The sequence below is a fragment of the Ochotona curzoniae genome, unplaced genomic scaffold (genome assembly GCF_017591425.1).
Source record: "Ochotona curzoniae isolate NIBS_2020 unplaced genomic scaffold, NIBS_Ocur_1.0 scaffold_461, whole genome shotgun sequence".
NCBI classification, from domain to species: domain Eukaryota; kingdom Metazoa; phylum Chordata; class Mammalia; order Lagomorpha; family Ochotonidae; genus Ochotona; species Ochotona curzoniae.
The window spans coordinates 11283691-11311323 of record NW_024467120.1 but is presented as its reverse complement, the minus strand read 5'-3'; the positions used below and the strand labels follow the sequence as shown (position 1 = coordinate 11311323).

General features: G+C 40.5%; 1 protein-coding gene across 3 annotated transcripts in view; it reads right to left on the bottom strand.

The window, feature by feature from the left end:
- CARMIL1 (capping protein regulator and myosin 1 linker 1) overlaps positions 1–27633 on the bottom strand; it is a 318749-nt gene that overhangs the window by 90369 nt on the left and 200747 nt on the right. For 2 of the 3 annotated variants that reach the window (XM_040967702.1, XM_040967704.1), the window contains exons 12-20: positions 24961–25047; positions 18670–18773; positions 15872–15949; positions 15666–15742; positions 12768–12872; positions 8472–8541; positions 3742–3823; positions 2537–2636; positions 2380–2434 (exon numbers count right to left, since the gene is read on the bottom strand). In XM_040967702.1, coding sequence (XP_040823636.1) covers positions 2380–2434; positions 2537–2636; positions 3742–3823; positions 8472–8541; positions 12768–12872; positions 15666–15742; positions 15872–15949; positions 18670–18773; positions 24961–25047 — 758 coding nt within the window. Of the gene's footprint in view, positions 1–2379; positions 2435–2536; positions 2637–3741; positions 3824–5552; positions 5565–8471; positions 8542–12767; positions 12873–15665; positions 15743–15871; positions 15950–18669; positions 18774–24960; positions 25048–27633 lie in introns of all 3 variants that reach the window. The other variant, XM_040967705.1, reaches the window with a different exon arrangement.

Sequence of the window (27633 nt, the reverse complement as noted above, 5' to 3'; positions counted from 1 at the left end):
AAATGAGTGGAAACCCAAATGAAACTGCTTCAGATTTAGGAAATTTAGTGTTTTAAACAAAATGAAACACAATGTTTGCTTTAACCAAAAGTTATAATCACATCTCTCATCATTTCTGTGATCTCTATTCAACTACTGTGAAAAGTGGTTATTGTGATATCTTCCTAATACTGGACAACAGCAAGCTCTCCAAGCTAGCGAACACCAATTCCAACGCGACATTCAAATTCTAGTAACACTACAGTTAACACTTAAAAATAGCAGGCAGAGCCATTAATGCAAACAGAAGAGCCTGAACTGCATGCATATTTATAAGGTCACCCCTTCTTGATTCACTGCACTTCCGCTGAAGGTTACTACTGGAATTCTTACTGTTTCTTTTCAGAGCTGAACATGCTCAGAGACTCTGTCTCTACCTCCACTCTTGGGAGACACAGACTTGTAAGTTAAGACTTCAGAACAAGATTCCCTGCTACATTTAGTAACGGGTCAAGCCTCTGGGTGAACCTGCCTCAAAACCACTGCCCACAACAGAAAGGGAGAGAAAGGAACCCACAAGGGTGTACGTGTGCCAGTTGCACGTGCAATGCTATGTGAACTTCCCCTAAGATGTCAAACAAGCAGCTCTGCAAGTGCAAGGTCAGCTTATGAAAAGGAGTTTCATATATGAAAAACCCCTAAATAAGTAAAAGTAAATATGAGTTCAATTATACCAACTACTGGTAGAATTTTTATGGGACTCAAATTCTACTAATTTCAAACTGTTTTGCACATTATGGATTCAGAAGCAGGGAGTAAAGGGGGAACTGCTTTCTAAAAAACTGACTTAGTCTTCAATGAGATAAAAATGTAAATTTTTTCATTGTACAGCATTTCAGTGACACATTGTTCAAACTTACAAGGTGACAAAATTCACATTTACACAGCAAGCTTTATCTTCTGTAAACAGATTTTTAACTGCATATTAGCTATTAAAATTAAGAGATTATTCTCAAAATTATAAAGACAGTTGGAAGATCTTTGCAAAATAAGAAAAATCTAATAAGCACATTATTTATAAAATATAAATTTTCTTAAAATACATGCTATGAAAAAATATTTTATGACTGACATTAACTAAGGTGATAGAACATCATTTCCCATCTTTTGAAAATGGGACAATACTGGAAAAATAAAACCCAAGTAAAAAAGTGGTTCAAAAGCTAATGAAATGTGTAAAATAAACAGCACAAATTCTGAGAGGTATAAATTACATTCTAATCACACCCTCTATTTTACAAACCCAGGATAAGAGCAACCAAATATGGAGCTTATTAGCAAATGAGGACTAAGAGATGTGCTTGCATTCATTAAAGTAATGAGTTTCATTTCCTAGCACACAGGCTGAAAACCACTCACACCAAGAGATCAGAGAACAGAATTCTCTTCATTTTCTCAAGTTTAGTGCCTCAGAGAGGGCTGGAAAAAATAAGCAAGCAAGAGTCTCCATCTTCATCCTTTCCGTCCCTTCACTTTCAGACAAACTAGCATGTGGTTGTGGCAGAATTTACCAACATTTCCTAGACTGAATTCAGAAGGGAAAATGTCACATGATCACTTTAATAAACTACCTTCATGGCTTATGAAAGTAGCTATAACAAAACGTGAATAACGTGGTTCTCTAGAAGAGGATCAGAAACTCCTGTGGTTTTAGAAACCCTAAAATGCAGCCACGGGACTTTGAGAACAGAAGCACACTCTGAAACAAGAGCCAGTGAAATAAAAGCAGTGACACAGCAGCAGCTCTAGAGCAGACAGATTCACGGCACAGTACCTCTGGCTGTCCCTCACATGTGTTTTCTTCCTTTCCACATTTTTTTTTCCCTTGGACACATCCTCAGGCAGAGAAAAATAGCACATTAACTTGAAATTAAACTCCTTAACCCTGTCCTGGTCAGTAACAACTGAAGGGGATAAAAACACAAAACAGCTCAAGAAACAATTTCAGATGTGAAGAAACTTCCTTAGACCCTAGTAATCACCAAAAAACCCAAAACTTTAACGACAAAGACAGTGGGTTTTGACATTTTGTAAGGTTATAAGGTTAATGAGATCACACAATCCATGCATGTACATAAGTTCTTTCATTAATACTAGGAAACAAGGCTGATTCAAAAAAAGGCCACTACTCAATTTATATTTATTTGATCTGTTACAAGCTTGCTTTAATTGATAATCGAATAGTTTTAAAATAAATTTTCTAATTCTACTTAAAATATTGATTCCATTAAACAATAACAATTATCTGAAAAGGTTTCATCATTAATATACTAGAAATAATCACCAACAATGGCAACTAACAAAAATTGAAATTAAAAGTGTTAAAAAAATAATACTCACGGATTCTTCATCTTGAATCATCTGTACTAAGTTGTCCAATACAGGTGTCAGATTTCTAAAGAGATTTTAAAGATGCGGACAGTGGAATCAAATTAAAAGCTTTCAGGAAGCTCGATATTTTCATCATTGTCATATAAAAAAAATTCAAAAGTCTTACTTGGATTTCATATTGTTAAAATTTTTGCCTAAGGCCAGATGTTGGATAGATCTGTTTTTACTGAGCCACACAATTAAGGTAGAGAGGTCAGATTCCAAACCTGAAAAGAATCCAAGGAAATACAGCATCAACACATATGTGTACACACAAATCTGCAGTTAGACACAAGTAAGCAAAAGCCACCTGCCATTGGGTAACATCCTGCACAGTTCAGAGTCCTTAGGGCCCTGTTATTCCAATTGTTCCCACTCTTCTCCTCCCAAGGAACTCTTCACTGTCTTCATGTACTGTTATTTCATAGGGATACACCCATTCGTTTAAAGACTTGCTTAAGCCTGTAGAATAATCGTTAATCACTGACAGCAGGAATTGGGAATGGACAATGGTAAAAAAACTACACTTTTATCATCATATTAGATTTCAACACACAGTCACAAGCAGGGAACTTAAGTCAACGTTCTCCGGAGAAACTGAACAGGCTCCAACAAACAAGCCAGCATAATCAGTAGAAAGGAAGCTAATAATAAATTTCTGAGTAAATTAATAATGGTGTAATTTTTTTACATCCCGAGAAGGCAAAAAGGTTGCAAAAAGCTTAAGTTTAAACCTCTAACAAGCTACTGAAGGTACTAATAACAATCTTTTAAAAAAGTTTTTCTTGCCTCAGTTTGCAAATATGCATAAATCTTGAACATTTGGCCAACAATCCAATTTAATAAGACTTTGGCACAGATTCACCCCAGAATAAGTCTTATTGGTAAATTAAAAAGTCTTACTAATCAAGAAATAAAATTTTTTTTAAAGATTTATTTGTTTTTATTACAAAGTCAGATATACAGAGAGAAGGAGAGACAGAGAGAAGATCTTCCGTCCGATGACTCAACGCAACAGCCGGTGCTATGCCGATCCGAAGCCGGGAACCAGGAACCCCTTCTGGGTATCCCACATGGGTGCAGGGTCCCAAAGCTTTGGGCCGTTCTTGACTGCTTTCCCGGGCCACAGGCAGGGAGCTGGATGGGAAGCGGGCCTGCCAGGATTAGAACCGGCGCCCATATGGGATCCCAGGGTGTTCAAGACAAGGACTTTAGCCACTAGGCCACGCGGCTGGGCCCAAAATAAAATATTTTTAAGGTGTCTAGATTAAAAGATCATTTTCCCTCCCTAACTCATTCCCATCAAACCGTCTTTTCTGATTTCTTACTTACCATTGTCAGAGATGTCTAAGCTGGTGATATTGTGGATTTCAGCAATGCAGCCTTCTAAGACTTGAGCACCTCCTGACCTCAGCTGGAGAAACACAAACACAACGTCAGAGCTTCACCCTGGTGGCAGTGTCACCAAGATATGAAAAACAGGTGAGACTCAGAATAAACTTAGCATTGAACAAAAACCAAAAGCTTGTCCACCTCCAAAAACCTAGTGTCAGAGAGCCAGTTACTAGTCATTGTGGGTGCTTCTTCTACTACAGGAACCAATGGTAAATCAATAGAGAAGAAAAGGGAGGAAGATCCGGGAGACCAACCAGCCCCTCCAGCAGCACAGTGAACATCAACAAACAAGAACTTGACTCCTGAAAACAATCAAATCCCTTTGGTGCACAGGTTTATTTGATTGATGTTTATTTTTGGTTTAAAAAAAAACCATACACACACCCCTCCCAATAGCAGCAAAACCACCAAGGAGACAGCGAAGACTTTCTTGGAACATCAGCCACCACAGAAGGAACCATTCCTAACTTTCCTTCAGATATGTGAATGTGTGGAGGGAGGAAGGGCACGCTCTATTACAGTTCACAACTGAAAACAGCTACAAAACCACTTGTGTAAGCTCTTGGAGCCACAGAAGAGCTATACAGCAGATTAACTGAAAACGTTATTACGATTGGTTTCTAGCAAAACAGGCGCTGAATTATTTACTCATCACATCTCCCTTCCTGATCCATCTTAGAGAAAAAGACAACTTGAAAAAACCAATACTTTCCCTTTTTTGTAGCAGTCACAATACCTTTTTTGCTTTCCATTGAGCAAATATTTGTAGAGTCCTCCCCTATACATTCTGCATTATCTACATTATCTCTCAATTATCCACAATACCTAACAAGGTGCAAATGCTACAGAGATATTTGTTATGCTGTATTTATGGAGTAATAAAAAAGTCTGGATATGTTCAGTATATACAGTCAGTTGCACCCACAGATGTAGAACCCAGGAACATAGAGGGCAGACTGCACTGGCTTTTTTCTTGGAAACGCTCAGCTTTACCCAATTGCCCCATCCAACACAGCTCATCAGTGCCATTTCTGGACATTCCCTACCACCCAGCTGGTCAACGTGTGGTCTGCAGGCTGCTGCCATACTACAAGCACCTGGTTACTGGTCTGTGGTGGGCAACTACAGAAACTATGTACAAACAGGTTTCAGACATCTTTGTAGCAATATTTTGTTCTGTCGCATCTCAATACAAACTGAAGGCTTAAATTTTTTTGTCTAAGTTTTTCTAATTTTGGTTAACAGTAGATTGAAAACTTCAAAATCAAAGCAGCAACAACAAAATCAAAACACAAAGAAACAAGTTCTTCACCCAGTATGGATTTTAGGAACACTGGTAAGGCCACAGCTCATCAGCACTTGCGGAAGTAAATGTGTAAGTGGCAGTGTCAAAGTGAAAGCAACAACTCATTTCACAAACTCTTCAAAAAATTACTCATTTTCAAAGCAATGCTTTTGAGAATTTGAACAGGAGTGCAAAAGTCTTTACAATTATTTGTCAATAGTGATTTCTTTGTTGAGAAATTAAATTTTCACAAGAAAATCTCTATGTTCTCCCTCCGTATCACACTGTTAAAATATTCTATTTCTGGAAATGAAAAAATGTAACATGTAAATGTCCCAAGTGTGTTCATTCTGTGAGCATTCTTTATGAATAATACCTACAGGATAAACACATAAAACATTTTACAATGCTTGAATCAAGTATTTATAGTATATCCCAATTTATTGACTTGCAAAGTACTTACACAATGGCCAAGCTAAGGAAAGCCCAAGGAGAAAAAACAAAACACATTACCAGTAGTAAATAGAACAGAAACAGAGAAGTAGCTGAAATCTCAATTAATACACAATACAACAAGCAGAGAGCCAGGGAAAACACTTATTACTTAAACTGTCTCCTAAAACTAAAACCCAAAATTTAAATAAGAATGGTTTCCTGTTACCAAGAACATTCAACCGAACTCATAGCTTAATAGATGCCTAAAATTCTCAAAAAGCTAAACCTTTCCCAAAATAGTAAAAGCTTTTCTGTGACTGTACATAAAAATCCTTTTAAATGAATTTGCATAATTAGCGGCTGTATCTGCATGTGTGCATGTAAAGCTGGTTTACAAAATTACCCTCATTCGGATCCCACACATTAGCATTATTTAAAAGAAAGCAAGACCAAACAGAAGTAAATGGAACTAAAGCATAAAGCACTTTGAAACATTAAAAATAAAATGCTTCCTTCAAGAGAAGAAATCTGGCCTACTTCAGGTATTATAATTCTAAGTTATGTCCAATATTCAAATATCATATCTATATATCTATAGCTATATTGAATCTACAAGAAACCATATATCTATGAAACTACAGCTATAGCTAATATTAAAATCCCAAAACAGGGCCAGGAAAACCAAAATTTAAATCCAGAGAGTAATTTTAATAACTCACTTTCCTTCCCCAAGACCATCTGTAATTTACAAAGATGTGGCAAAAAATCATAAAATTAAATATAAAATTATCGGGGTCTTTTTTTCCATAAGGGCTTCTAATTTTAGTTTAAAAAAAAAAATTCTTAGCTTAGGAAATTTTTCAATTTAAAACCAGACAGTACATACAGGATTCTTTCTGTGAGGACAGAAAAATGACTAGAGAACATTTAATTCAAAATGTCCAACTTCTCTCAGAGTTTGAGGCCACACAGCAACCTAGCCTCTGAGCTATCTACAAAAACAGTAATTTCCAAGATGTGAATAGTTGCATGTAAGCTGTTGCTTCCTAGCTGTCCTGTATGTGAAGCATTTGCACCTTTCAATTTTATGCCTGGCATGACAGGACAGTGACAGGTAAGATACTCATTCTCAAGGCCCCTGAATAGACCTGCCTGGAAAAAAACTTATCTACCAGCTGCAATGTCCTACTCATTACACATGTTAATATTGAGTACTCTTCATTCTGCTCATCATCAATTTCAATGAATTATGGAATAATCATAGAACACTTTCTCCTTAAAGGAACTAACACCCACATCCACACTTGCAACTGATCTTCAGCTATAATTAGGCTTTGCCTCTTCTTTGAAGTATCAGATGTTTTTCCCTCCCTGGGAAAGAGACTAAACCTGGAGAATTCAGTGCCAACACACCATCTTGAAATATATATTAAAAAACAAACACACAATAAAACAGCATCCTAGATTCCCTGCCTTGCTCTAGTAGGCAAGTATACCGGGAGAAAACATTATCATTTTTTTTTTAATTTTTGGAGTACATGTTGAAACTTGTAACATGGCTTGAAAAACATCCTGAAATGTCTCTTGACACCAGGCTCACAAACAAGATCAGAAAAGCATGAAGTTAGTGTTTGTTCCAGCTCAAAATTCATAGAAAATCCTAAACACACAACTGTCCTTCTGTAATTTTAGACTTGTCAGTTTCTAGATCTTTCGCAGAATGTTAATGTTCAGTCCTCAGTGTTGGGCTGATGCTGGTGTTTTGTCAGAAGGTAAGGGAAACACAAAACTAAGTATGACACAAATCCTGCCCTCCAGAAAATTGCAATCTGGCTGGCAGAACACACAGCAGCAAATTTAATAACCATGCAATGCACAAAGAAGCGCATCACTGTCACCCAGGGTTAGACAATCAGAAAACAACAAGATCATAAAAGCAAAAACAGGGAAGAAAGTCAGCAGCCAGGCATGAGAGCAAGAAGAGCAAACAGCCTTTTGACATATCCCAGTTACACCAAGAACCACTTTTCAAAGAAGAGCTCCTCTGTCCTCATCACAATCCACCCGGGGAAGGCACTTCATGCTATCTCCATTTTCAAGTGCAGAAACTAGGATTCTAATGCCAATTAATTGCACGACCTGAGTCTCAGACACGTATGATTACACAAGACACAGGGTTTGAGCTGATTCCCCCCAGAGAGGAGGCCTGGTGGATTCAGCAGTATTCCTGGAGGACAGAAGAAAGGGCATGAGAGCCCATAAGCAGGGATGAGGAGGTATCCACTACAACTTCCCCTCTGACCGCAGATGGGACTTGGCACCTTGGGTCAGGTGGAATTCTGAATTGGTATTTGCACCTGGGTATTTTCTTACTAATTTCTTACTAACCTAAAAGTTTTAAGACAGTAAATGTTTGCATACTGGCTAAACAATAGATGGTTTTAGTCTCAATTCTTGTCAAAGTTCTCCCTGGAAGGAGTGTTTACAACTGCTTTAACTTCAACAGGTTTTTAACATTCCTGCTTTAAATGAGAATATTTTTTTTAAAAAAATTTAACAACCAGACAGCCATTTTTTCACACTCGACAAATTCAAGTTGGACTATATATACTCATTCCCTGCAACTTACGCCATATGTTCATCTTAATGAAGATAAAACTACCTTATAGGTCAGTATCTCAAGGCCTGATCATAAAACATTTGGGCAACGTACACTAAGAAGGGTAGAGGGGGAACAGAATTCATTAAAAACACACCGGGATGCTTTCTGAATGATGCTCTGAAGCAGTCCGTAGGTAAAATACTGAACATCTGAAACTTGTAGAACGGATGTTTTTTTCTGCTTCATTTACACACAGTGGAATCACAGTATCACAGTGTTTTCCCAAGAGAAAGGCAAAACAATTCTGAGGCTATTATCTATTTCAGAGCATAAGGGTACGCTTACCTCACAGCTGCTGAGGTCAAGAGAAACCCCCTTCAGACTATGATTACAAGCCAGGCCCAACAGCAACGCTCTGAGGGGAAGAAATACACACATTACAGACAAATTCTGCATGGTACATCAAAAAAACCGAACAAAAAAGTCAGCATGATAGAGACAGCCCTGAAAAAGAATGCTTTCTGAATAACAGGCCAAATACCAAGTGGTCTCTCCTTCTTCAAAATGCCAGTTGCATTTCTTCCATCCCTTAATGGTGAGAAAATGCTTGGTGATATTCTGCCTGACTGGCAGCAAGTTCATCACAAATATAAAACTTGGCAGTATTGCTGTTCCTGTGCAAACAAGCCAACGGCACACCAAACTAAGGTCACCCCCGATAAATTCCCACCTGCATCTGCTTCTGAAGAGTTCTGATAGTACTGACATCTTTATTCAGCAACTCACCTAACAGTGGCAAAGGAAAAACTGGTTTTTCCTTAGAAATACCAGTGAGGAAAGCACTCCAAGGCATTCTTCTAGATGGGTTTTTTTGAAAGGAACTACACAGCTGGGTGCAAGGGATGAGAAGGCTTCCAGCTTCACAGATGCCTCATCTGCACATCAAAAAATCTAGACTACTCACTGAGACATCAGATCTAGGAAATCATTTTTAGAAGTGAATCCCATAAAGTCCAACACTATCAAGTAATATTGAAACAAAAAGTCACACACACACACACACACACACACACACACACACACACACACACACACACACACACACATTAAATGACCCTTAATGGACAAAAATTCTGCAATGGGTCATGGCAGGAATATGGAGATGAGCACAGCTCCTGCTACCAGGTCCAGGAAATAAATGCATGTACAAACATCTACAGCACAGCACAACCTGAGAAGTGGGACCCAGCACTTGTCCTCAGGCAAAAGGACCTCCACTCAGCACACCCTGGAAGGAATCTGTTTGGGAGTGAGGGAGGAAGGGAATCATCTCCTGCTGGAATCGGACTGAGAAACAGCTCCAGCAGGAGGCAAGGTGCTCAGATGCTTCAGCAAAGAAACCCTGGCAGTGAGGGGGCTGCCAGTGAGCACCTGACTTGGATTTTTAAAATCCAGCTCTCAAGACTTCTATTCTATCCAACTCTCAAGACTTCTATTCTAAAAGCCATAGACAGTTGCTCCTTGGCTGTGTTACCAATAATTAGGTGCCCCAAACACACCACTTTTTATGTGCATGTCAGGTTCCCCTCAGCAAAACCAGGGCTAGTACATTGCCAAAGAGGTTCCTTTTTTTTTTCCTCATATACAATGAGTTTTTTGGACTTAGTCACAAATCACAACATCGCTTTTCATGAGGTTTAGGCAGAAAGAAAATGTGTCCTGCCTTTTATACAGGTGGAAAAAGGCCAAGGAAACAAATGCAAAAAAAAAAGTTTAAATATAGAAGGTCAAAAATTCAGAAGCAAGGACTCATGAGACCAGTAAATATAACTAGCCCAGAGAAATGGTCCTTTGTGAAATGAAACAAAACAGAACTCCAATAAAGCACAGTAAGCAGTGAGAGGAAATACAGCAACAACGTATGCTGCTCATTTGAACCCTGTTATGGCAACATGGTTCTAAGAATTATTCTCTCAATGATTACTTCAAAATTGGCTAAGAGAAGAATTTCTATTTAATGTCCCTTTCAGTAGACACATGACACCAGTTACAATTTTGTAGCTGCACCTTTAGGGGCTCCACTAAAAACACTTAGCCTGGAAATGGGCATGGGTCCCAGCAGGCTAAGTTGCTGTTCAAGAGAACTGTGCCCCCTTCAGGAAGGCCAGTTCAAGTCCCAGTTATTCTAATTGCAGGGAGGCAGTAGAGGATGGCTCCAATACTTGGCATCTTGCCACTCACATGGAGGACTGGAATTGAGTTCCGGGCTCCTGACTTTGGCCTGTTGTGGCTATTTGGATTGTGAAGCAGCAGACTGAAGGTCTGTGTTCTCTCCTTCCCTCACTCCCTGTCTTGCCTGTCACTCTTTCAGGTAAACAAAAGTAAATAAATATTAAAAAAAAAAAAAAAAGAGAATCAGGGAGATGAGTTGGGGAACAGGGATTCCGTACAAAGAGAAAAAAAGGTGGACTTTAGGATGAAAGAAGAAGGGGGAGGAAACATGAGAAAACAAGGCTAGGCACCTAACGGACCTCACTACACTCCAGGGATACTGGAGCAGAGCGCCAGCGTGGGGTCCCATAGAGGCATGCAGATGTCCAGAAACAAGGACGAAATAGCCATGTTCCTTAAAGCACCTTGAAATATTTTAACCCGGATAGAAACAACTCCATCAGCACTCAAAAAAAAAAAAAAAAAGAAAAGAAAAAAGAAAAAAGAAAAGAGAAAAGCATTACTACAAAGGAAGCAGTTATGTCCTTTGTCCTGCTTTCCAACATTGTTATGTATGAACTTAAGATGTTACTCTCAAAACAAACTGTCTCTTGTCCTTAGTTTTGGTGGCTACTGACCCCAAACTCTTCAAGAATCGGGATTTCCCCTGTGATGCATGGGGTGCAACAGCAGGTGGGAGCAGTTGGGGCACCCACAACTGCCACTGAGAGCTGTGCACACTTCTGTATACTTACTTTAACCCCCATAGTTGTCACTCCATTTCCTTGGGAAGCTCTCCGCATTCACACTTCTGCTCTTCCCTCTTCACAGACGGTAAGCCCAAGAGCACACCCTAGTTACACAGTCAATCTCTATTGTAAAGCCTGTTTCCCAAGCATCACCAAACTCAACCTGTACCACTGATGTAGAGCAAGTGACAGCTTCTTTGAGCCTCAATTCCCTCAACTGTGAAATGGGAATGATGATTCCAGCAGCCCACAATGACAGTGTCATCACAGGTACCAGTCCTTGCAGCAGCACAGAGTTCAATGTTCAACTCCAGGTCACTCTTTCCAAGTTTCCTTTTTCAGCTTCTCTCAACAAGGTACACTGGAGTGACACTATTTTACAAAATCGTTTCAAACTTATATCACAGTCAATGTACACCCAGAATTTGGCATACAGACTCTCCAGCCATGAGCCATGAAGCCCATTTCCTTACATTAAAATTCATCCTGAATAAAACAGAGTTGAGGAAACCATAGATTCAACATCATGGCAGATTCACATACATAACAGGTCACAAGATTTAAACTATCACAACTTTAAAGCACAAGCGTCTGTGTAAAAGTACAGTAGATGCAGTGTGGCTTTGGTGAGCCATAGAGAATATTATCAACTATGTAAGTCATGAAGAATTTACTCTGTGCTACACAGGGCTCAACAGATTAAAACTATAGACCTATCACTAAAACCACCTCCCCAAACAAGCCCGTACACCATGAGGACAGGGTAGTGGTTGATTTTAGTGCTTGCACACTGTGAACGGTCAATGGAAACCCACTCACTGAATGAGAATATGAGTTAAACCACATTTTAAAACAAGCCCCACACTCTTTAGGATATTGATTTCTTAAATATTACAACGGCATTTATAATTTTCTACAAGCAGTCAAATCATGAGGCTTTCATTATTCACAGCTGCTACACATAGAGGCTTAAAAAAAATGCTGACCATAGCACCAGACTTTATTTTAGCATTTAGTTGGTTCTACAGTTTTTAAAAAGTATCCATTGGTGTAGTACTGTGAAACTACAAGAACTTCACATTTCTCAAAATTAAAAAAAAAAAAGGGAAGGAAAAGAGGAGAAAAAGAAGGCAGTTGACAAATCATACGATTAATTTTCTAGTTAAAAGAAAAACAGACACTGATTTTAATATTTCAAATGAGTTATGAAAAAAATGCTGATTTACACATTAGCTGAGAAAAGGAGAAATCTGTGTGTAAAACAGAGCACAAATCTGCCAATTCTCAGAACCAGGACAACTTCATACAACCTTGGATTCTTTCTGGCAATAGTATTTACATAATAATTATTCTGAAACCACAATTTAACTAAAAAAAGAGCATGACTATGACTGTTAGTAAAAATACTTAGAATAAGCATTAAAAACACACACATGCCTAAAATGGACTGAAGAAAAGGTTAATACAAAGGCAACAGTAACTGGATCACAAATTCAGCAGCTAAGTGGTTGCTACCAAGATCACAAGCCAAGGGGAACTTTTCCCACAGAAGATGCAATAATGCCACACAGTAAAATATACTTTAAAAAGCTGTGCCCCAGAGTACAAGGAAATTCTCATTTGCCTTTGCAGTATCTATATCACGCATGCTTTAAAAGCTCTAAATAGATGAACCACTCACTTTAAGGGCTCAGGAGACAGTTTTGTGCCTGAAAGGTTGATGTGCACCAAAGCCAGAGAACTGCTAAAAAACTGCTTGAAAGATGGGGGTACTTCTTTTCCTTTCCTGAAAACACAAGAGTCACAGAAACAGTTACAGGTCTGTCAAACATAATCACTGCTTATTCACATGGTTGTGAAGTAATCCAGGAGTCAGTCAACTTTCCATGAGAGAATGAACACACATGCCAGACACTAGATCGAACATACAGTTAAAGGCAAACAGGTTTAGACAAATCATTTGAGTCAAACAAACAATGCATTCTCATCCTTTGTAGTTAAGAAACATTATGTTTAACCTCTCCATCCATAGCAAATCCCATGTTTAGAGTTTCAAAGATATGTATTTCTCATCAATGGCAAGCTTGGCCGTGTCAGGCTCAGCATCTCAATGGATGTGATGTGTGTGGCTTCCAGATGGCAGCTTTACAAGCTAACTTCTGCACTGTCCCAATCTCTTCCTCTGTTCCCTCACAGAAGAAGGCCACTAGAAACACATCACATGACTGCTATTACTGAAGTGCCTGGGGAGGCACTGGCAGGGGTGGGAGCTGAGAGGGTCAGGGCGATGTTATAGCTCAGCAACCTCACCTATCCTGACACTTTAAATCATCTATGAACAAAAGTAAGAACAGCCTGGCTAACAACCCACGCCCCATTGTAAATGCAGCCATCATCTCAGCATCATTACTAGGGGTTTCCTATGAATGTATCTTGGTATTAACAGAATGCAGACTTGGTATTAACAGTTTAATCACAACCTTTCAACTGGAAGACAAGGCAATCTGTTAGCATAATTCTGCTCAGCAAGCTGAACAGCTCTTCTGATGACAGGTCATCACAGAATCCACAGTACTGTGAACTCAGGGAGCTGATGCTTCCTGCTCTATGCTGCCATTTCAAAACTCAGAGCCACGGCTGATTACAACTTACCCAAACCATTGATCCCTAAGCTGCCTTCAGGCACATGAGTTCTTTGGATGGGCTTAATTCACGCCTTCGAATACCCCTCAAAATGCAGTATCCTGGAAAACTGCCCACTTTGATGCTCTTCCACCTTATTCTGCTCTAAGGTGCTTATTGTATATATATATATATACACACACACACAACACTGAAGTAAATATACAAAATACTTTAAAAATATGTTAATTCTGCAGTCAGGTACAATTCTGAAACAAAGCATGCTACAAAACTGAATTCTGGCCCCCCAAAATTAACAGGGACATTCTTAAATAAATAAAGCTTTTAAAAAGTTAACTACTGGGGGTCCTAGCACGACAGCCTACTGTCTAAATCCTTGCTTTGCATCTGTCAGGATCCCACAAGTTTTGCATCCTGGCTGCTCCACTTCCCATCCAGCTCCATGCTTATGGCCTGGGAAAAGTAGCAAAGGACAGCCCAAAGCCTTGGGACCCTGCACCCATGAAGGAGACCTAGAAGAAGCTCCTGGCTCGTGGCTTTGGATCGACTCAGCTCAGGCCATTGCAGCCACTTGTGGAGTTAACCAGAGGACAGAAGCTCTTTCTGTCTGTCTCTCCTTCTGTATATCTGCCTCTCCAATTAAAAATACAATACATCTTCAAAAGAAAAAAAAAGTTGATTACTGGGGCTGGTGCAATGGTTCAACTGGCTAATCCTCCACCTTGCAGTGCTGACATGCCATATGGGCACCAATTCATGTCACAGCTGCTCCACTTCCCATCCAGCTCCATGTTTGCAGCCTGGAAAAGCAGCAGAGGATGGCCCAAAGCCTTGGGACTCTGCATCTGCATGGGAGACCAGAGGAGGTGCCAGGCTCTCAACTTCAGATCAGCTTAGCTACAGCCATTGAGGTTATGTGAACCAGTGGATACAATATCTTTCTGTTTTTCCTTCTCTCTGTAAATCTGCATTTACAATAAAAAAATAAATAAAGCTTTTAAAAAAGCATACTGACAACGCTGATACTATTTCTAATATCAGACAATAATCCATGTTATCATAGAGAATATAATGTCTAAAGTATTATTTTACAACTGTGGCCCTGAGTATAAGTCCTAGGTGTTGAACTATATTAACATATGAGCAGGCACCAAAATCCCACACCTAAGAAACAGATATTTTTCCAAATTCAGTTACTTTCTTTTTATTCAGAGTTGGCACTCTCCATGAATCCTTGCTGCATCTAATCTACTACCTTATTTTACAAACATTTATGTCAGGAGGTGGAAGTGAGACACTTAAATTGGTCTTTGGTTTCCTCTAACAATTAAAATGCATGAGCTTTGGGTTAACTATTCTCCCTGCTCTCAGAAGTAATTACTATTTACTTACAAGTGCATCATTAAGAAACACCTTCAGGAGTCTCTAAAAGGTTTAACTTTATTAAGAAAAGGTACCTATCCATACATGAGAAATACTATATAATTTTATGGTTCACATAAGTGCTATGGAGGCAAAGAACAATGATCTGTAGTTCCAGCTCCTGCTAATGTGTCTTGGAAAGCAGCAAAAGTTGACTTCAATGTCAACCCCCGCTACCCACACGGGAGACCTTGACAGAGTTCTAAACTCCTGGCTTTGGACTGATCCAGGCCCAGCTATTATAGCTATTTGGGGAGTAAATTAGCAGATTAAAAGTGTGTGTGTGTGTGTGTGTGTGTGTGTGTGGCCCTATCCCTCTGTAATTCTGACATTCAAGTGAATTAGCAAATCATTTCAAAATCAATAGATAAATATAACAAAGCCTGCATATGAGATAATGGTTTAAGGCTATCTTCTTTCCTAGCCTTCACCCTTGGTCCCTCCTCTGATTATCACTACAGCTTTCCCTTCCAGACACTCCCACATGACACTGACAGCAGGAGCAAATCCCTACCGGTGAGAGAAGACGACTCTGGAGAGATTGAGAACAGCTAAATATTGAAGGCATCCACGGAGAAGAGCTCCACAGACCTGAAGAAGAAATAAGGTGCTCTTATTTTCAACCATCTGTAAGTCCAGGACACTATTTCATTAGAGAGAACGGGTCTGTATCTCCCCTCCCCCCATCACCACTGTTCTTTTCCAGGGGAAAAGAATTACCATGTCCAGGGAACATTCCGTGTTGGATAAATCCAGATGAGTGATGGCATTTGGCTGAGCCAAAAAATTATACATGTGCTTGAAGTGAAAAACAAAAAAAGTAAAGGTTAAGGTCTAGAAAAGCACATACTAACATACAGCACAACTTGATGTTCTTAAAAGGTGCTCCCCAAATTCCCCAGGGTCATTCTCTGCTCTTCCAAGGAATAAGTCGAGTTCTCTTTCATCCTATTACCTCCCGCAAGAGCAAAATTCCTAGGAATTTTTGTCTGATTTTTTAAAAAAATGTCAAATGGACTCTCAACTACCAAATCCTCTGTTACACATGACTTAGTTTTCCTGATTAACTCAATTTTTATTACTCCACTTTAGCACTGTGCTAATTAATTTTGGCTGCTAAGATTGAAATACCACCTGAATTGCAATCACTCTATCAAAATGCTAATCACTTTCCAAGAAGAAACCAATTTGAATTTGGATCACAGGATGGTCTCAGGCTATATACTTCTGCCCAACAAAGTGGGTTTTGTATCATTAGTTTACCTACAAAAATCTAACACTAAATGACCAGACAGCACAATGGCAAGTATCTTTGGGAAAAAAGACAACTCACACAGACAAAGCTTCTTAGGTTTAGGGGGTGGGGGGATCAACAATGCCCCAACTGTCCCACACCCTCTCCATGTGATGGCCACCAAAACAGTAACAGTTCCTTTGTGTTCTTTGACTACCCTAGGTGAGAAGCAAGTGTCAGAGGCCAGCCATAACCAAGCGCAAGCCCTCAGCCATAGAGCGAACCACCTAAATTCTCACCCTGCCAGATGTCAAGAGACACAGCAAACACAAACAAGTTTATCCTGAGATTGTATCAGTCCTTGGACAGCACTAAGTGTGGGATTTGGATTACATAAGACCTCAAAAAAATCGTATCATGAAATTTACAACAGAAAAAAAAAAATCCCCTGCAGCCAAAAACACAGGATGCATTTTATTATTTTCAAAAGATTCTGATTCATTTTGCCCTCACCACAGACAAATACTCCTCAGTGCTCACCGACTGGCACCAGCTTGGTCTGGTTTTGCTTTCAAACCTGCAGCTGGGGGAGCTCTGATCACCCAAAGCAGTGACCAAAGATCCTCCCTGGCCAGCAAGCCCCTGCATGGGCTGCAGGACTGCTAGACACTCAGCCTACCCAGGGCCAGATGCACCCCTCACAGCTCTCACCACTTCATTCTCCTCTCCCCAGCGTAAGTGGGACAAGACAACTCTGGCCAGAAGAGAAATAGAGCTATTTTGTTGTCTTAGGGGACTAATTTCAGCTAAGGTTCATTTAATGTTTTCTCTTCTTTCATACTCTTCTTCTATGATCTATCCCACTGTAATGCACTGGTGGCTTCACATCAAACTCTGTCATCTTGGGAGGGAGCAGATTTATAAAGGTGACAACTTAAGTTGGAAAATGCATCAGAGAGGATTACGATGAAGCACTGAAGAAATTTCATGTAAATGATCTCAAGTATGAAGGGGGGGAGGTAAGAAAGCATATAAAATGCCTTAATTTATACATACTGGTGAAGTGAAACATGAATAATGAGACTGATTTTCACATTGTTTCTCACTCCTAAACAATGGAACGCAAAAGAAGAACATCCAAAGAATTCCACTGGCCATGGACCTTTTTTTCAAGATTTATTTTTATTGAAAGGCAGATATACAGAGAGAGAAAATCTTCCATTTGCAGATTCATTTCCCAAGCTGCTGGTATGGCTGGAGCTCAGCGAATCTGAAGCCAGGGGCCTCTTTCAGGTCTCTCACATGGCTGCAGAGTTCCAAGGCTTTGGGCCATCTTGGACTGCTTTTCCAGGCCACAAACGGGAAGGTGGATGGGAAGCAGGGCCAATGGGAGTAGAACTGGTGTCCATATGGGATCCCGGCAGATGCAACGTGAGGACTTCAGCTGCTAGGTTACCGTGCCAGGCCCAACCCTGTCTTTAAGCAGGATTTCTTCCCAATTCTATCATGGTAGTAAGGCCAATGTTGTGGGATAATGGGACAGAGCTGCCTCAGCTGCTCTATTTATCATACAGCTCCTTGTTAACGCACCTGGGAAAGCAGCAGAAGATGGTCCAAACCCTTGGGTCCCTGCACCTGTGTGGGAGACTCAGCTGAAGCGCCTAACTTCAGCCCAACCCAACCCCAGCTTTTGCAACCATTTGGGAAACAAACCAACAGAGCTAAGTGAGCCATTCTTTACCTGAAGCAGTGAGCTCACTCCTAACTCACTGTGTCAATAGTTTGTAAACAATTAGAAGATTGACTTAGTTGCATTTGGAAAACCTTGTCATAACTGAAGAGGAACATTTCACCTTCACACTCAAACAGTAAACAAAGAATGGGCCAAGGTTAATCCTACTTTGCTCACATGCTACATCAGGAGCGGAGTTTTTTCCAATAACATTCTTAAATAACCACACACACACCACACTTCTCAACAATATTATTTACTGGTGAAAGTGTTCAATTTATGCCACCAGACTTTCTTATAATGTAATTGTAACAGGTGAGGCAATATTGCAAAATAAAGGGAAAAATTCCTTCACAAAAATATGTCCAAAATGATTTGAACCTGAGCATAATTAGATGGGGGAAAAAAAAAAACCTCTGGAAGCTTTCATCAAAACCTTTCACAAGCTTAAAACGACAGGTTGAATACAGGGACATAATTCAGGTTTAGAAATCATTTCAGGCTTATAAACTATACTTCTGGGACAATGAAAGTAAGGGAAGGAAAACTTACCGAGAGGTCGTCTCCGCGAAGGATGTTCCCTGAGAGGTCTAGATGGGTGAGGGTGGAGGCAGTCAGAGGGTTGGCACTGAGTGACTGAGAAAGGCTATTCACCCCTGCAACAGTAAGAACATCAGGCTCAGTTCGCACTCCAGGAAACAAAATGAGGTCTGAGCTTCTGCAAATGGCCCTGCAGTCCCATCAAATTGTAAAACTGATGTTAACCACAGGTGCCATCCACATACAATGACTTCTTTTGACCTCCCCTCAGGAAGACCCAATTACTCGCAGACGTGAGCAGCTTACTGAATCCTAGAGAGCAACGGACTCAGCACCACCATGCTCCATGCCTTTGTATGTGTGCAGGAGTGAGAAGGGTTGTGCACTCCTGTCTCAGAGTGATGCGAGACTCTCTTTAGCCATTTCTGTCTATCTCCTAATCCTGCCTGGTGATGCCTGACCTAATGTAAAGTATTTGAATGTTGTCTGGGAAAAATCTGAGAACTAAGCTTATTTAATACGTTGAGGTGGTAACAAAATATGCTGTTTGACTAAAACGTATCACACTGTAGGCAAAGTCAGAACTAAAATGAATCTTACAAAGACTGAGATGGCCTGAACACAAGATGAGAAGGGAAAACTTCTACAGCCAGCATTGTGGAACAGGTGGTTGAGCCATTGCCCATGACACTGGCATCCAGAAGAGCACCAGTTTGAGTCCTGGCTGCTCCATTTCTGACCAAGCTCCCTGGGACAGCGATGTAAAATTGCTCAAGTGGAGGCTCCACCATCCACATGGGACACCTGGATGGAATTCTAATCTCCTGGCGTTGACCTTGCCCAGACCGGCTTGCTATTACCATCTGGGAAATAAACTAGTGAATGAAGTTCTCTCTCCCATTCTTTCTGTAACTCTGCCTTTCAAATACATAAAACTTTTTGCAAGGAAGACTTCTAGCCAACACCGTATAAGGGGAATAGCCAGCCCTATTAACCCTTAAAATCACTTGACTTGGCCCCACAGATGCAAATGCAAATGAGAGGTGAAATCTCACAACTCTACAGCAAGTTAATTAAGTTGATAATCTTCCACTGGCTGCACGCAGTATTATACATATCCAAATGGCTCTTAAGAGGAAAAGGTTCCCCATCCTATTTTATATTCCTTGACATATATAATATGAATAGCTCAGGTTAAAGGGAACAGAACTGAACTGACAAGTAGTGCCTCAAAAAATAAAGCAAGAAAACATGAGGCCAGCAAGACTGCTCTGTGTAGGGACAGCCAGGTTCTACTGTAAGAGGGCAATGGTCATTGCTGAAGGTCTTGCAGAAGGAGAAATTGTACCCAGTCACTCGGCACAGAGAGTCTCTGGTTTCTGAGGTATGTCATCATCCAATAGGGCCAAGAGTCCGTGACCTTGTCAGAATTCACTACACTCCCAAAAGCACTGATGAGGACTCCCAGGATGACAGGCACATGGGACACAGGATGGCTCTTGGTGTTTCTATAGCAAGTCCACAGCTATCATCAATGTTAGAAACACTTCGGCTTATAAAACAGGCAGACTTTGTCAACTATTTGCATCTCATTTCCTAGTAATATTCTTTTTTAGACATCTCAGCCTGTTTCCATCACTTCAGAAAAAGAAGAATGTCTTTTGTTTCCTTCCCAGGCAGCCTTTCTTAAATGAGGGGTAGGGGTAATCTTGCGAAAAGAGCCAGGTCTGGTCACAGCAGCTGGCTCCAATAAGAGCACAAGGGAAGAAATGCACTGAGGGCCACAGATGCAGCCCACACGGGCACAGGTCCCCATGACAAATACACGATGCACAGTGAGGGGGTCCCTGTTCTACATTCCAGCTTCGATCTCACAGAATGCCTGACAAGACCATAGAGCCATTTCTCCAGGAAGAATGCCCATGTGACTTTGCAGAAAAAGCAGACGGCAACTTTGGCTGGAGAACACTTCAGCTGACTACAAGGAGGAACTTCCTGGATGTCAATTCAACATTAAGTGCTTACGATTCAGTAAATTGTGGAAGATGTCTGAGAACCTCATTATTTGCCTTCCAGAAGTACAAAAGCCACCAAGGAAAAAATCAATTAGACTTTCGGATGAGAAATCAATATTAATAGGAAACATCTTTTAATTTCCACTAAAACTGTGTTGGCAACCTACTGTCAACCGGGTAGGCACTGCTGAAACCCAGAGACATCATCACTCACCTGCTAGGGACCAATTTGGAGGCATTCAGGCAGGAAAATGCAGTTGGCCCTCCTTATCTGTGGGATCCAAATCTGTAGACTGAGCCAACCGCGAACAAAAATACCAACACCACACTGTCATCAGTATAGACTTTTTTCTTGTCACTATTCCATAAACTACATAATGTAACAGCCACTTACACAGCATTTGCATTGTATCAGTTACTGCAAGCCATGTTTAAAGAATATAGAAGCGGACAGGCATTTAGCTACTAACCCTAGCTTCCTGCAAAGACTCAAGTGGAAAGGTTCCTGCTTCCCACAGAGGAGTTCCCGGCCTCTGGTTTCTGGTCCCTGACATTTGTAGACAGTTGGGGAATGAACCAGTGGTTAGGAGCTCTCTCAGTTTATCTCTGTCTACACATGTCTATGTCTCTCAAGTAAATTTTTAAAAAATTTCCATGCATATAAAAGGTTTGATATGCAAAATTCTACCAGTGTATGTAAGGAACCCAAGTACCCGCAGATTTCATTGTCCAAAAGGGATTGGTCCTAGAAACACCCTCCCACGGAAAGTAAGCCACAACTGTAACTCATATCCAGGGAGACAAGTGTTACTAATGAGGCAAGGAAGAAGACGTGATGAACCACGCTGGACAAAAGAAGCCTGCAATAGCCTACAGTAGAGGTGAATTTCCAGAAGTTATTGCCTGTGATGGCTTAAATAAACAACTTCCTTTTGCCTATCCTGTCATTAGTATTAATCTGATTTTTTCAATGGAACAATTAAGTAAAAAACACATTCAAAATACCAGGCACTCATCCCAAAAATGATTTATAAAATCACATCCTTAGTGAAAAATAACAAATACAATACATAAATTCCAAAATTAGAAGGCCAAATTATCCTAATAGCAAAATGTCCCTTGATGAACACGGGTGCTGGGCAGCTAGCCAACATCTGAATAGATTCTGAAGAGGAGTGCGTTATCAGTGCAGCTTCATGTTCCTGATGCAAAGGATTTTGTCCCCACTGCCTCAGCCCATGGTTCCTGAAAGCCTGTGCAAATGAGCTCACTAATGCAGGAAAATAAGACTGTTACAACCCAAAACTCAACACACGTATCTACATGTCACTCTCACTTCTGGCCATTCCGAGATCGTCGCCACACTTCCCATTGATTGCTGAAGTGGTTACAGCTGGAGAAAGGTGGCACCAGATGGCCCTGTCTTGACATCATCTGCCAACCAGCAGGATACTCGCTGGGAACCCAGACAGCAATCAGTGAGCCAACACTGGAGGCAGAGAAAGGGCATTTGGAGGCAGTGGGGACATTATGGGCCATTTAAAAATATATGTATATAAATGTTTTCAAGAACTAGCTAATGTTATTCAAATTCAGTGAAAGCTTAACACAGCAGCAATTTCAATTGAGCTGTTCTGATCTTACAAAACACTGAGATTCTTTGTAAGAGCCTTTGGCAGAATGTGCATCTTAGAAAGCACAGCCTGAAATTCTTCATGTCACATGTTACAAAACAACGACCAGTTCTCAAAACATCTGAGTTAGTGTATACAAGCATATTTTATTGCTAAGAAGAGCTAGCCTAGGGGAAGAGGGGCCTCCTTGGAGCAGGGTCCAGGAAACCTAGAGCTGCATCCATCACATGAATGCGAGGGAGCCTCCCCATTCTCTCCACACCAGCAGACCAGGGCCTCGGTTAGAGGTGGCTCTGGGGCACCTCACAACCACAGCTTGCTCTCCAAAATGCAGACAATCACCATATCATTCTATGCCCTACAGTAATGAGTGAATGAACCAAGATCAACGATCCAGCTCCCAGCTTATATGCCTGGGAAAGTGGAGAAAGATGCCACTCATGCAGGAGACCAGGATGGAACTCCCAGCTCTTGCCTCTCTTTCAAGTAAAGAAATAAATCCTTAACAGAAACAAAAATGGAAAATAGCATACTAATCTAGTAATGATAAGACTGCAAATTGTGTACAAGTCAGGAGGGACCGGGCAACACATATAACAGGAAGCTTTAAAGAGTAGAAATCATTCAGGTTAGCAACGTGCTACAGTAAATTAGCCACTTTCTGTAACACCGGCATCCTGTATGAGCCTGAATTTGAGTCCCATCTGCTCCACTTTTGATTCAGCTCACTGCTAGTGCTACTGGAAAAGTAGACAAAAATGCTTGGGTCCCTTTATCCACATGAGAGACCTGGATGAAGTCCCAGCCTCCTGGCTTCAATCTGGTGCAACCCTGGCCATTGTAACCATATGGGGAGTGAAGCAGTATCTCTTTATGCGCTCTGCCCCCCTTGCTGTGTAGCTGTGCTTTTCAAATAAATATTTAACTCTTTGAAAAGAGTCACACACACATCACACATCCCCTCTGATCTAGCAATTTTTCTGACAGATATTTTCTCCTCCTTCCCTCAAAACTTAAATTGGCAATTAACAACCAAATTCACATTAGTACTATTTGCATTGCTAGTAAATAAGAAGCTATTTAAATGTACAATAACAGTTTTAATAAATTATGGAACATAAATTTCACATCTGGGAATATCATAGAGCCTTCAAAAATGGCCATGTATTTACTGACTAAAACCACACTGGATGCACTTGAACTCACTTAACTTACCATCTGCAATAAAAGTAGATGTTCTTAAGTCTGTCTTATAAATGTGGCAAGTGGGAAGCAAGGCATTATAAAAACTAAGTAGAAAGGTCGGGATTCAACTGTGGGCAATGTGACCTGAGACTTCACTTCTAGATGGAATGCCTCGAGAAAACCGTGCTCAGCTTTCAGAAACAGCAAATATCCACAGAACAAGCAGTGATCCAGCCACTGAGCTAGGTACTGCACAAAGGCACACTGCAACACAGGCCTCAAGAACTGTTCCACTGGCAGGAAAGACAGAGCATTTATCCAAAAGTAAGAGAGCAGTTGATTCTCTTGTAACTCAGGAATAGGAAACACATCTCACTAGAGATGATCACAGACAACAAAAGAAACTGAAGCTTTTCAGGAATATTTGGGATTCGAAGAAACATTTCTCAAGCACCTACAGCAGAGAATGAAGATTCACAAAGGCATGACCTGTGCAGGAAAATTTCTAACACTCTTGTGAAAGTGCTGCTATGGCAAAATGATAACAGAATTGAAGGAAATTTGCTGAGTACCTAGGGAGGGAAAGAAATCAGAGTAGGAGTTGCTGCAGTGGCCTAGCATGCTAAACTTCAGCCTGTTGTACTGGCTGAATTCTGGTGAGCACCTGTTCAAATTCCAGCTGCTTCACTTATATTCCAGCTCTCTGCTGATGGCTTGGAAAAACAATGGAGGATAGCCCAATGCCTTGGGTCCTGCACCTATGTGGGAGATGCAGAAGAAGCTCCTGGCTCCCAGCTTCAGACTGGCACACCCCTGGCCACTGCAGCTATTTAGGGAGTGAACCAGTAAGTAGAAAATATCTCTCTTTCTCTCTGCCTATCTCTGCATAACGTTGACTTTCAAGTAAAATCAACCTTTTTTTTTAAAAAAAACAGAAAGATATCTATTACAAAAAGAAGTAGAAAGAGAAGAAGGAGAAAAGAGTTAAAATAGACACAAGGAGAACAGAAGGCAATTTCCAGAGATAAAAGAAGAGAAGCATGAAGTCACAGTGGAGACCTCCCACTCAGGTCCAACCTTCATCTATAGAGCAGGCAGCCCACCTGCCTGTGGGGAAGCCAACTGGTTTTTCCCAAGAAGCAAGTGCCTCTAAGGATGCAAGGCCTGAGGCCAGAGGCAGCCAGGTGAGTGATCTTTGACGCTATGTTTAGAAAATTCAAGATTTCAGGTGTATTTCAAAACTACTCTCTACTCCAAAAACACTTTTGACCATGTAATGCATTACATAATATCTTTATCTTAAATCTCTGAACATAATACATCTATATTTTTTATTAATTACATTGCATTATGAATACATCTATTTTTAAAACCCAGGCACATAACTAAATAACAATCGAACTATTCAAGACAGCAAGTGCAGCAGAAATATTACAGACACAATGTTAAGTAAATAAGACATACTGTACCTTTAGGTGATAATGAGGTTTTAGACAAATTTAAATGTTTTAATCCCTTGGGGAGTTTGGCAAATTGAATACTTAAAGAGGACACACCTGAGAAAGGAAAAAAGAGACTATTAGAATTTCCAAGTTCCAGAATTGAATCTCACATTGCATGAAAATCAACTTATATTTGATTCTAACAGAAAAAAGACTGTTTTTCTTTTTCTGTCTGTCATATTTTCTAATTATTTATCATCATGTCGCCTTTTCCTCCATGCTTATCTATGAAGCAGAAGGGAAAGACTGTTTAATTAAGCATAGCAGTGTCTGCAACTTCGCTATTATAGATATTTTTCTTCAGGCCAAGTGCTACCCTCTCTTCTCTTAGTCCTATTTAAGATGCAAATCCTCTTGGAGAGTGTGCTATAATTGTTCCCCCGTTTTCTTTTTAACCCCTGTCTTAATGAGTTGATCTCTCTTCTGAATGAACAGATGCCTGCTATTTAATGACTGTCTAAGACCCAAGCAATATTAACTAGTCAGATAATAGCTTCACTTTCAGCATATGGATTCTAATACTTAATTGGCTTACAACTAACAGCCTCAGAGCACAGCAGGTTTTAACGTCTTTAAAGGTAGATCTCGGAAAGTGGAATAAATCACTGAGAATTTACAGTCTTTACATTTTTGATACCCTCTCCACTTAAAGGGCAGAGTGAGAGACTGGAAATGCAACTCCTTCATCCAAGGACTGCAGTGCGCAGGATGTTTTCTGCAAGAAAGGAAGTAACACACCTAGCAGGTATGCCTTCCCTCCAGGACCACCTCCTACTGGGGATGAGCTGTCACCCCCCCAGGGGCCTGGTCTGGGAAAAGGATCTTTTGTGTTCCCCGAGACTAATTCTTGACCTTCCCACAGCAATAAGAACAACCATGGTAGTTGCTTCTATATTAATTTATCCCAGATTGTTTCTCTCAGGAGAATTTACAAGACACGCCTATGACCGCTTAGGATATTAAGGTCACAGAGCTTGACTTCACTTAGAAATAAGCATTCCCGAACAAGGGTGCGTACTGTTGGGAGCCACTGCCTTTCTCCACACAGGGCTGCAGCATCAAATAAGTTTGAAAATCTGGACTAAACAATAAGCATGTGGGGACTGAACAAGTTTATCCGTACTGGAAACATGGGGCAGGTCTGACCGTTGGTTGATACACGGTTATAAATGGGTAACTAACAGCTAAGGTTGGAAGGGAAAACATGTTATGTTTTATGAATTGTTTTTAAGATTAAAAAAAAAAACACTTGGGGCCCGGCAGCATGGCCTAGCGGCTAAAGTCCTCACCTTGAACACCCCGGGATCCCATATGGGCATAGGTTCTAATCCCAGCAGCTCCACTTCCCATCCAGCTCTCTGCTTGTGGCCTGGGAAAGCAGTCGAGGACAGGCCAAAGCTTTGGGACCCTACACCCATGTGGGACACCCGGAAGAAGTTCCTGGATCCTGGCATTGGATTGGCACAGCACCAGCCATTGCGGTCACTTGGGGAGTGAATCATCTGACAGAAGATCTTCCTCTCTGTCTCTCCTCCTCTCTGTATATCTGACTTTCCAATAAAGAAATAAATCTTTAACAACAACAACAAAAAAAAACCTTGAAAAGGTTACAGAGGAAGAGAGACAAAAAGAGAGACCTTCCATTTGCTGGTTCACCGTCCAAATGGTTGGGCAACAGCTGGAGCTATGCTGGTCCAAGGCTAAATGCTAGGAGTTTCTTCAACGTCTCCCACAGGGGTGTAGGGGCCCAGCCATTAGAGCCATTCTCCACTGCTTTCCCAGGGCATTAACAGGTAGCTAGGTCAGAAGCGGACAGCCAGGACATAAACTGGCACTCAAATGGGATGCTGGTGCCAGAGAGAGGGTTAACCTATTACGGAATGTGCAAGCACTATGTAATTTTTTAAAAACTGAAATAATCTAGGGGCTGGTGTTGTGGTATAGTAAGTTAGGCCTCAACTTGCTGCGCCAACATTCCATATGGGCACTGGTTCGAGTCCTAACTGTTCCACTTCAGATCCAGTTCTCTACTAACATATCTAGAAAAGCAGCAAAGGATACCCTAAGTTCTTGGACTTCTGCAACTACATGTGAAACCTGAAGAAGCTCCAGGCTACTGACATGAGACTGGCACAGCTCTGGCGGTTGCAGCCATTACGAACTGAACCAGCAGATGAAGGATCATTCTCCCTCTGTCTCTTCTAACTCTGCCTTCCAAATAAAAATAAAATAGAACTGGATTAATCTAAAAGGCAGAAAGAGAGAGAGTAAAAGAGATAAAGGAACATAGAAATTATAGAAAAGAAAAATATAACCACATCACATGAAATGTATTAAAAATTACTAAAAAAAATCACATAATGGCTAATATGAATAATCATCAGATGTTTCCATGAGATTTCTATACATATATACATTCAGAAGAAAAAAATACAGAAGTACAGAAAACAATATATGTTAGAAGCACAAGCTAAAAATAATACCAGACATTTTACAGGTATACCAATAGTTATAGTAAAAGAAGTTAGGCTTTAAGAAGTATTACAAGAGAAAAATAACACATGGCATTAATAATGAACATATAGTTATTCTATAACCATATGCTCTAATTAATACAACCTAGAATTCTAGGAAGTAAAT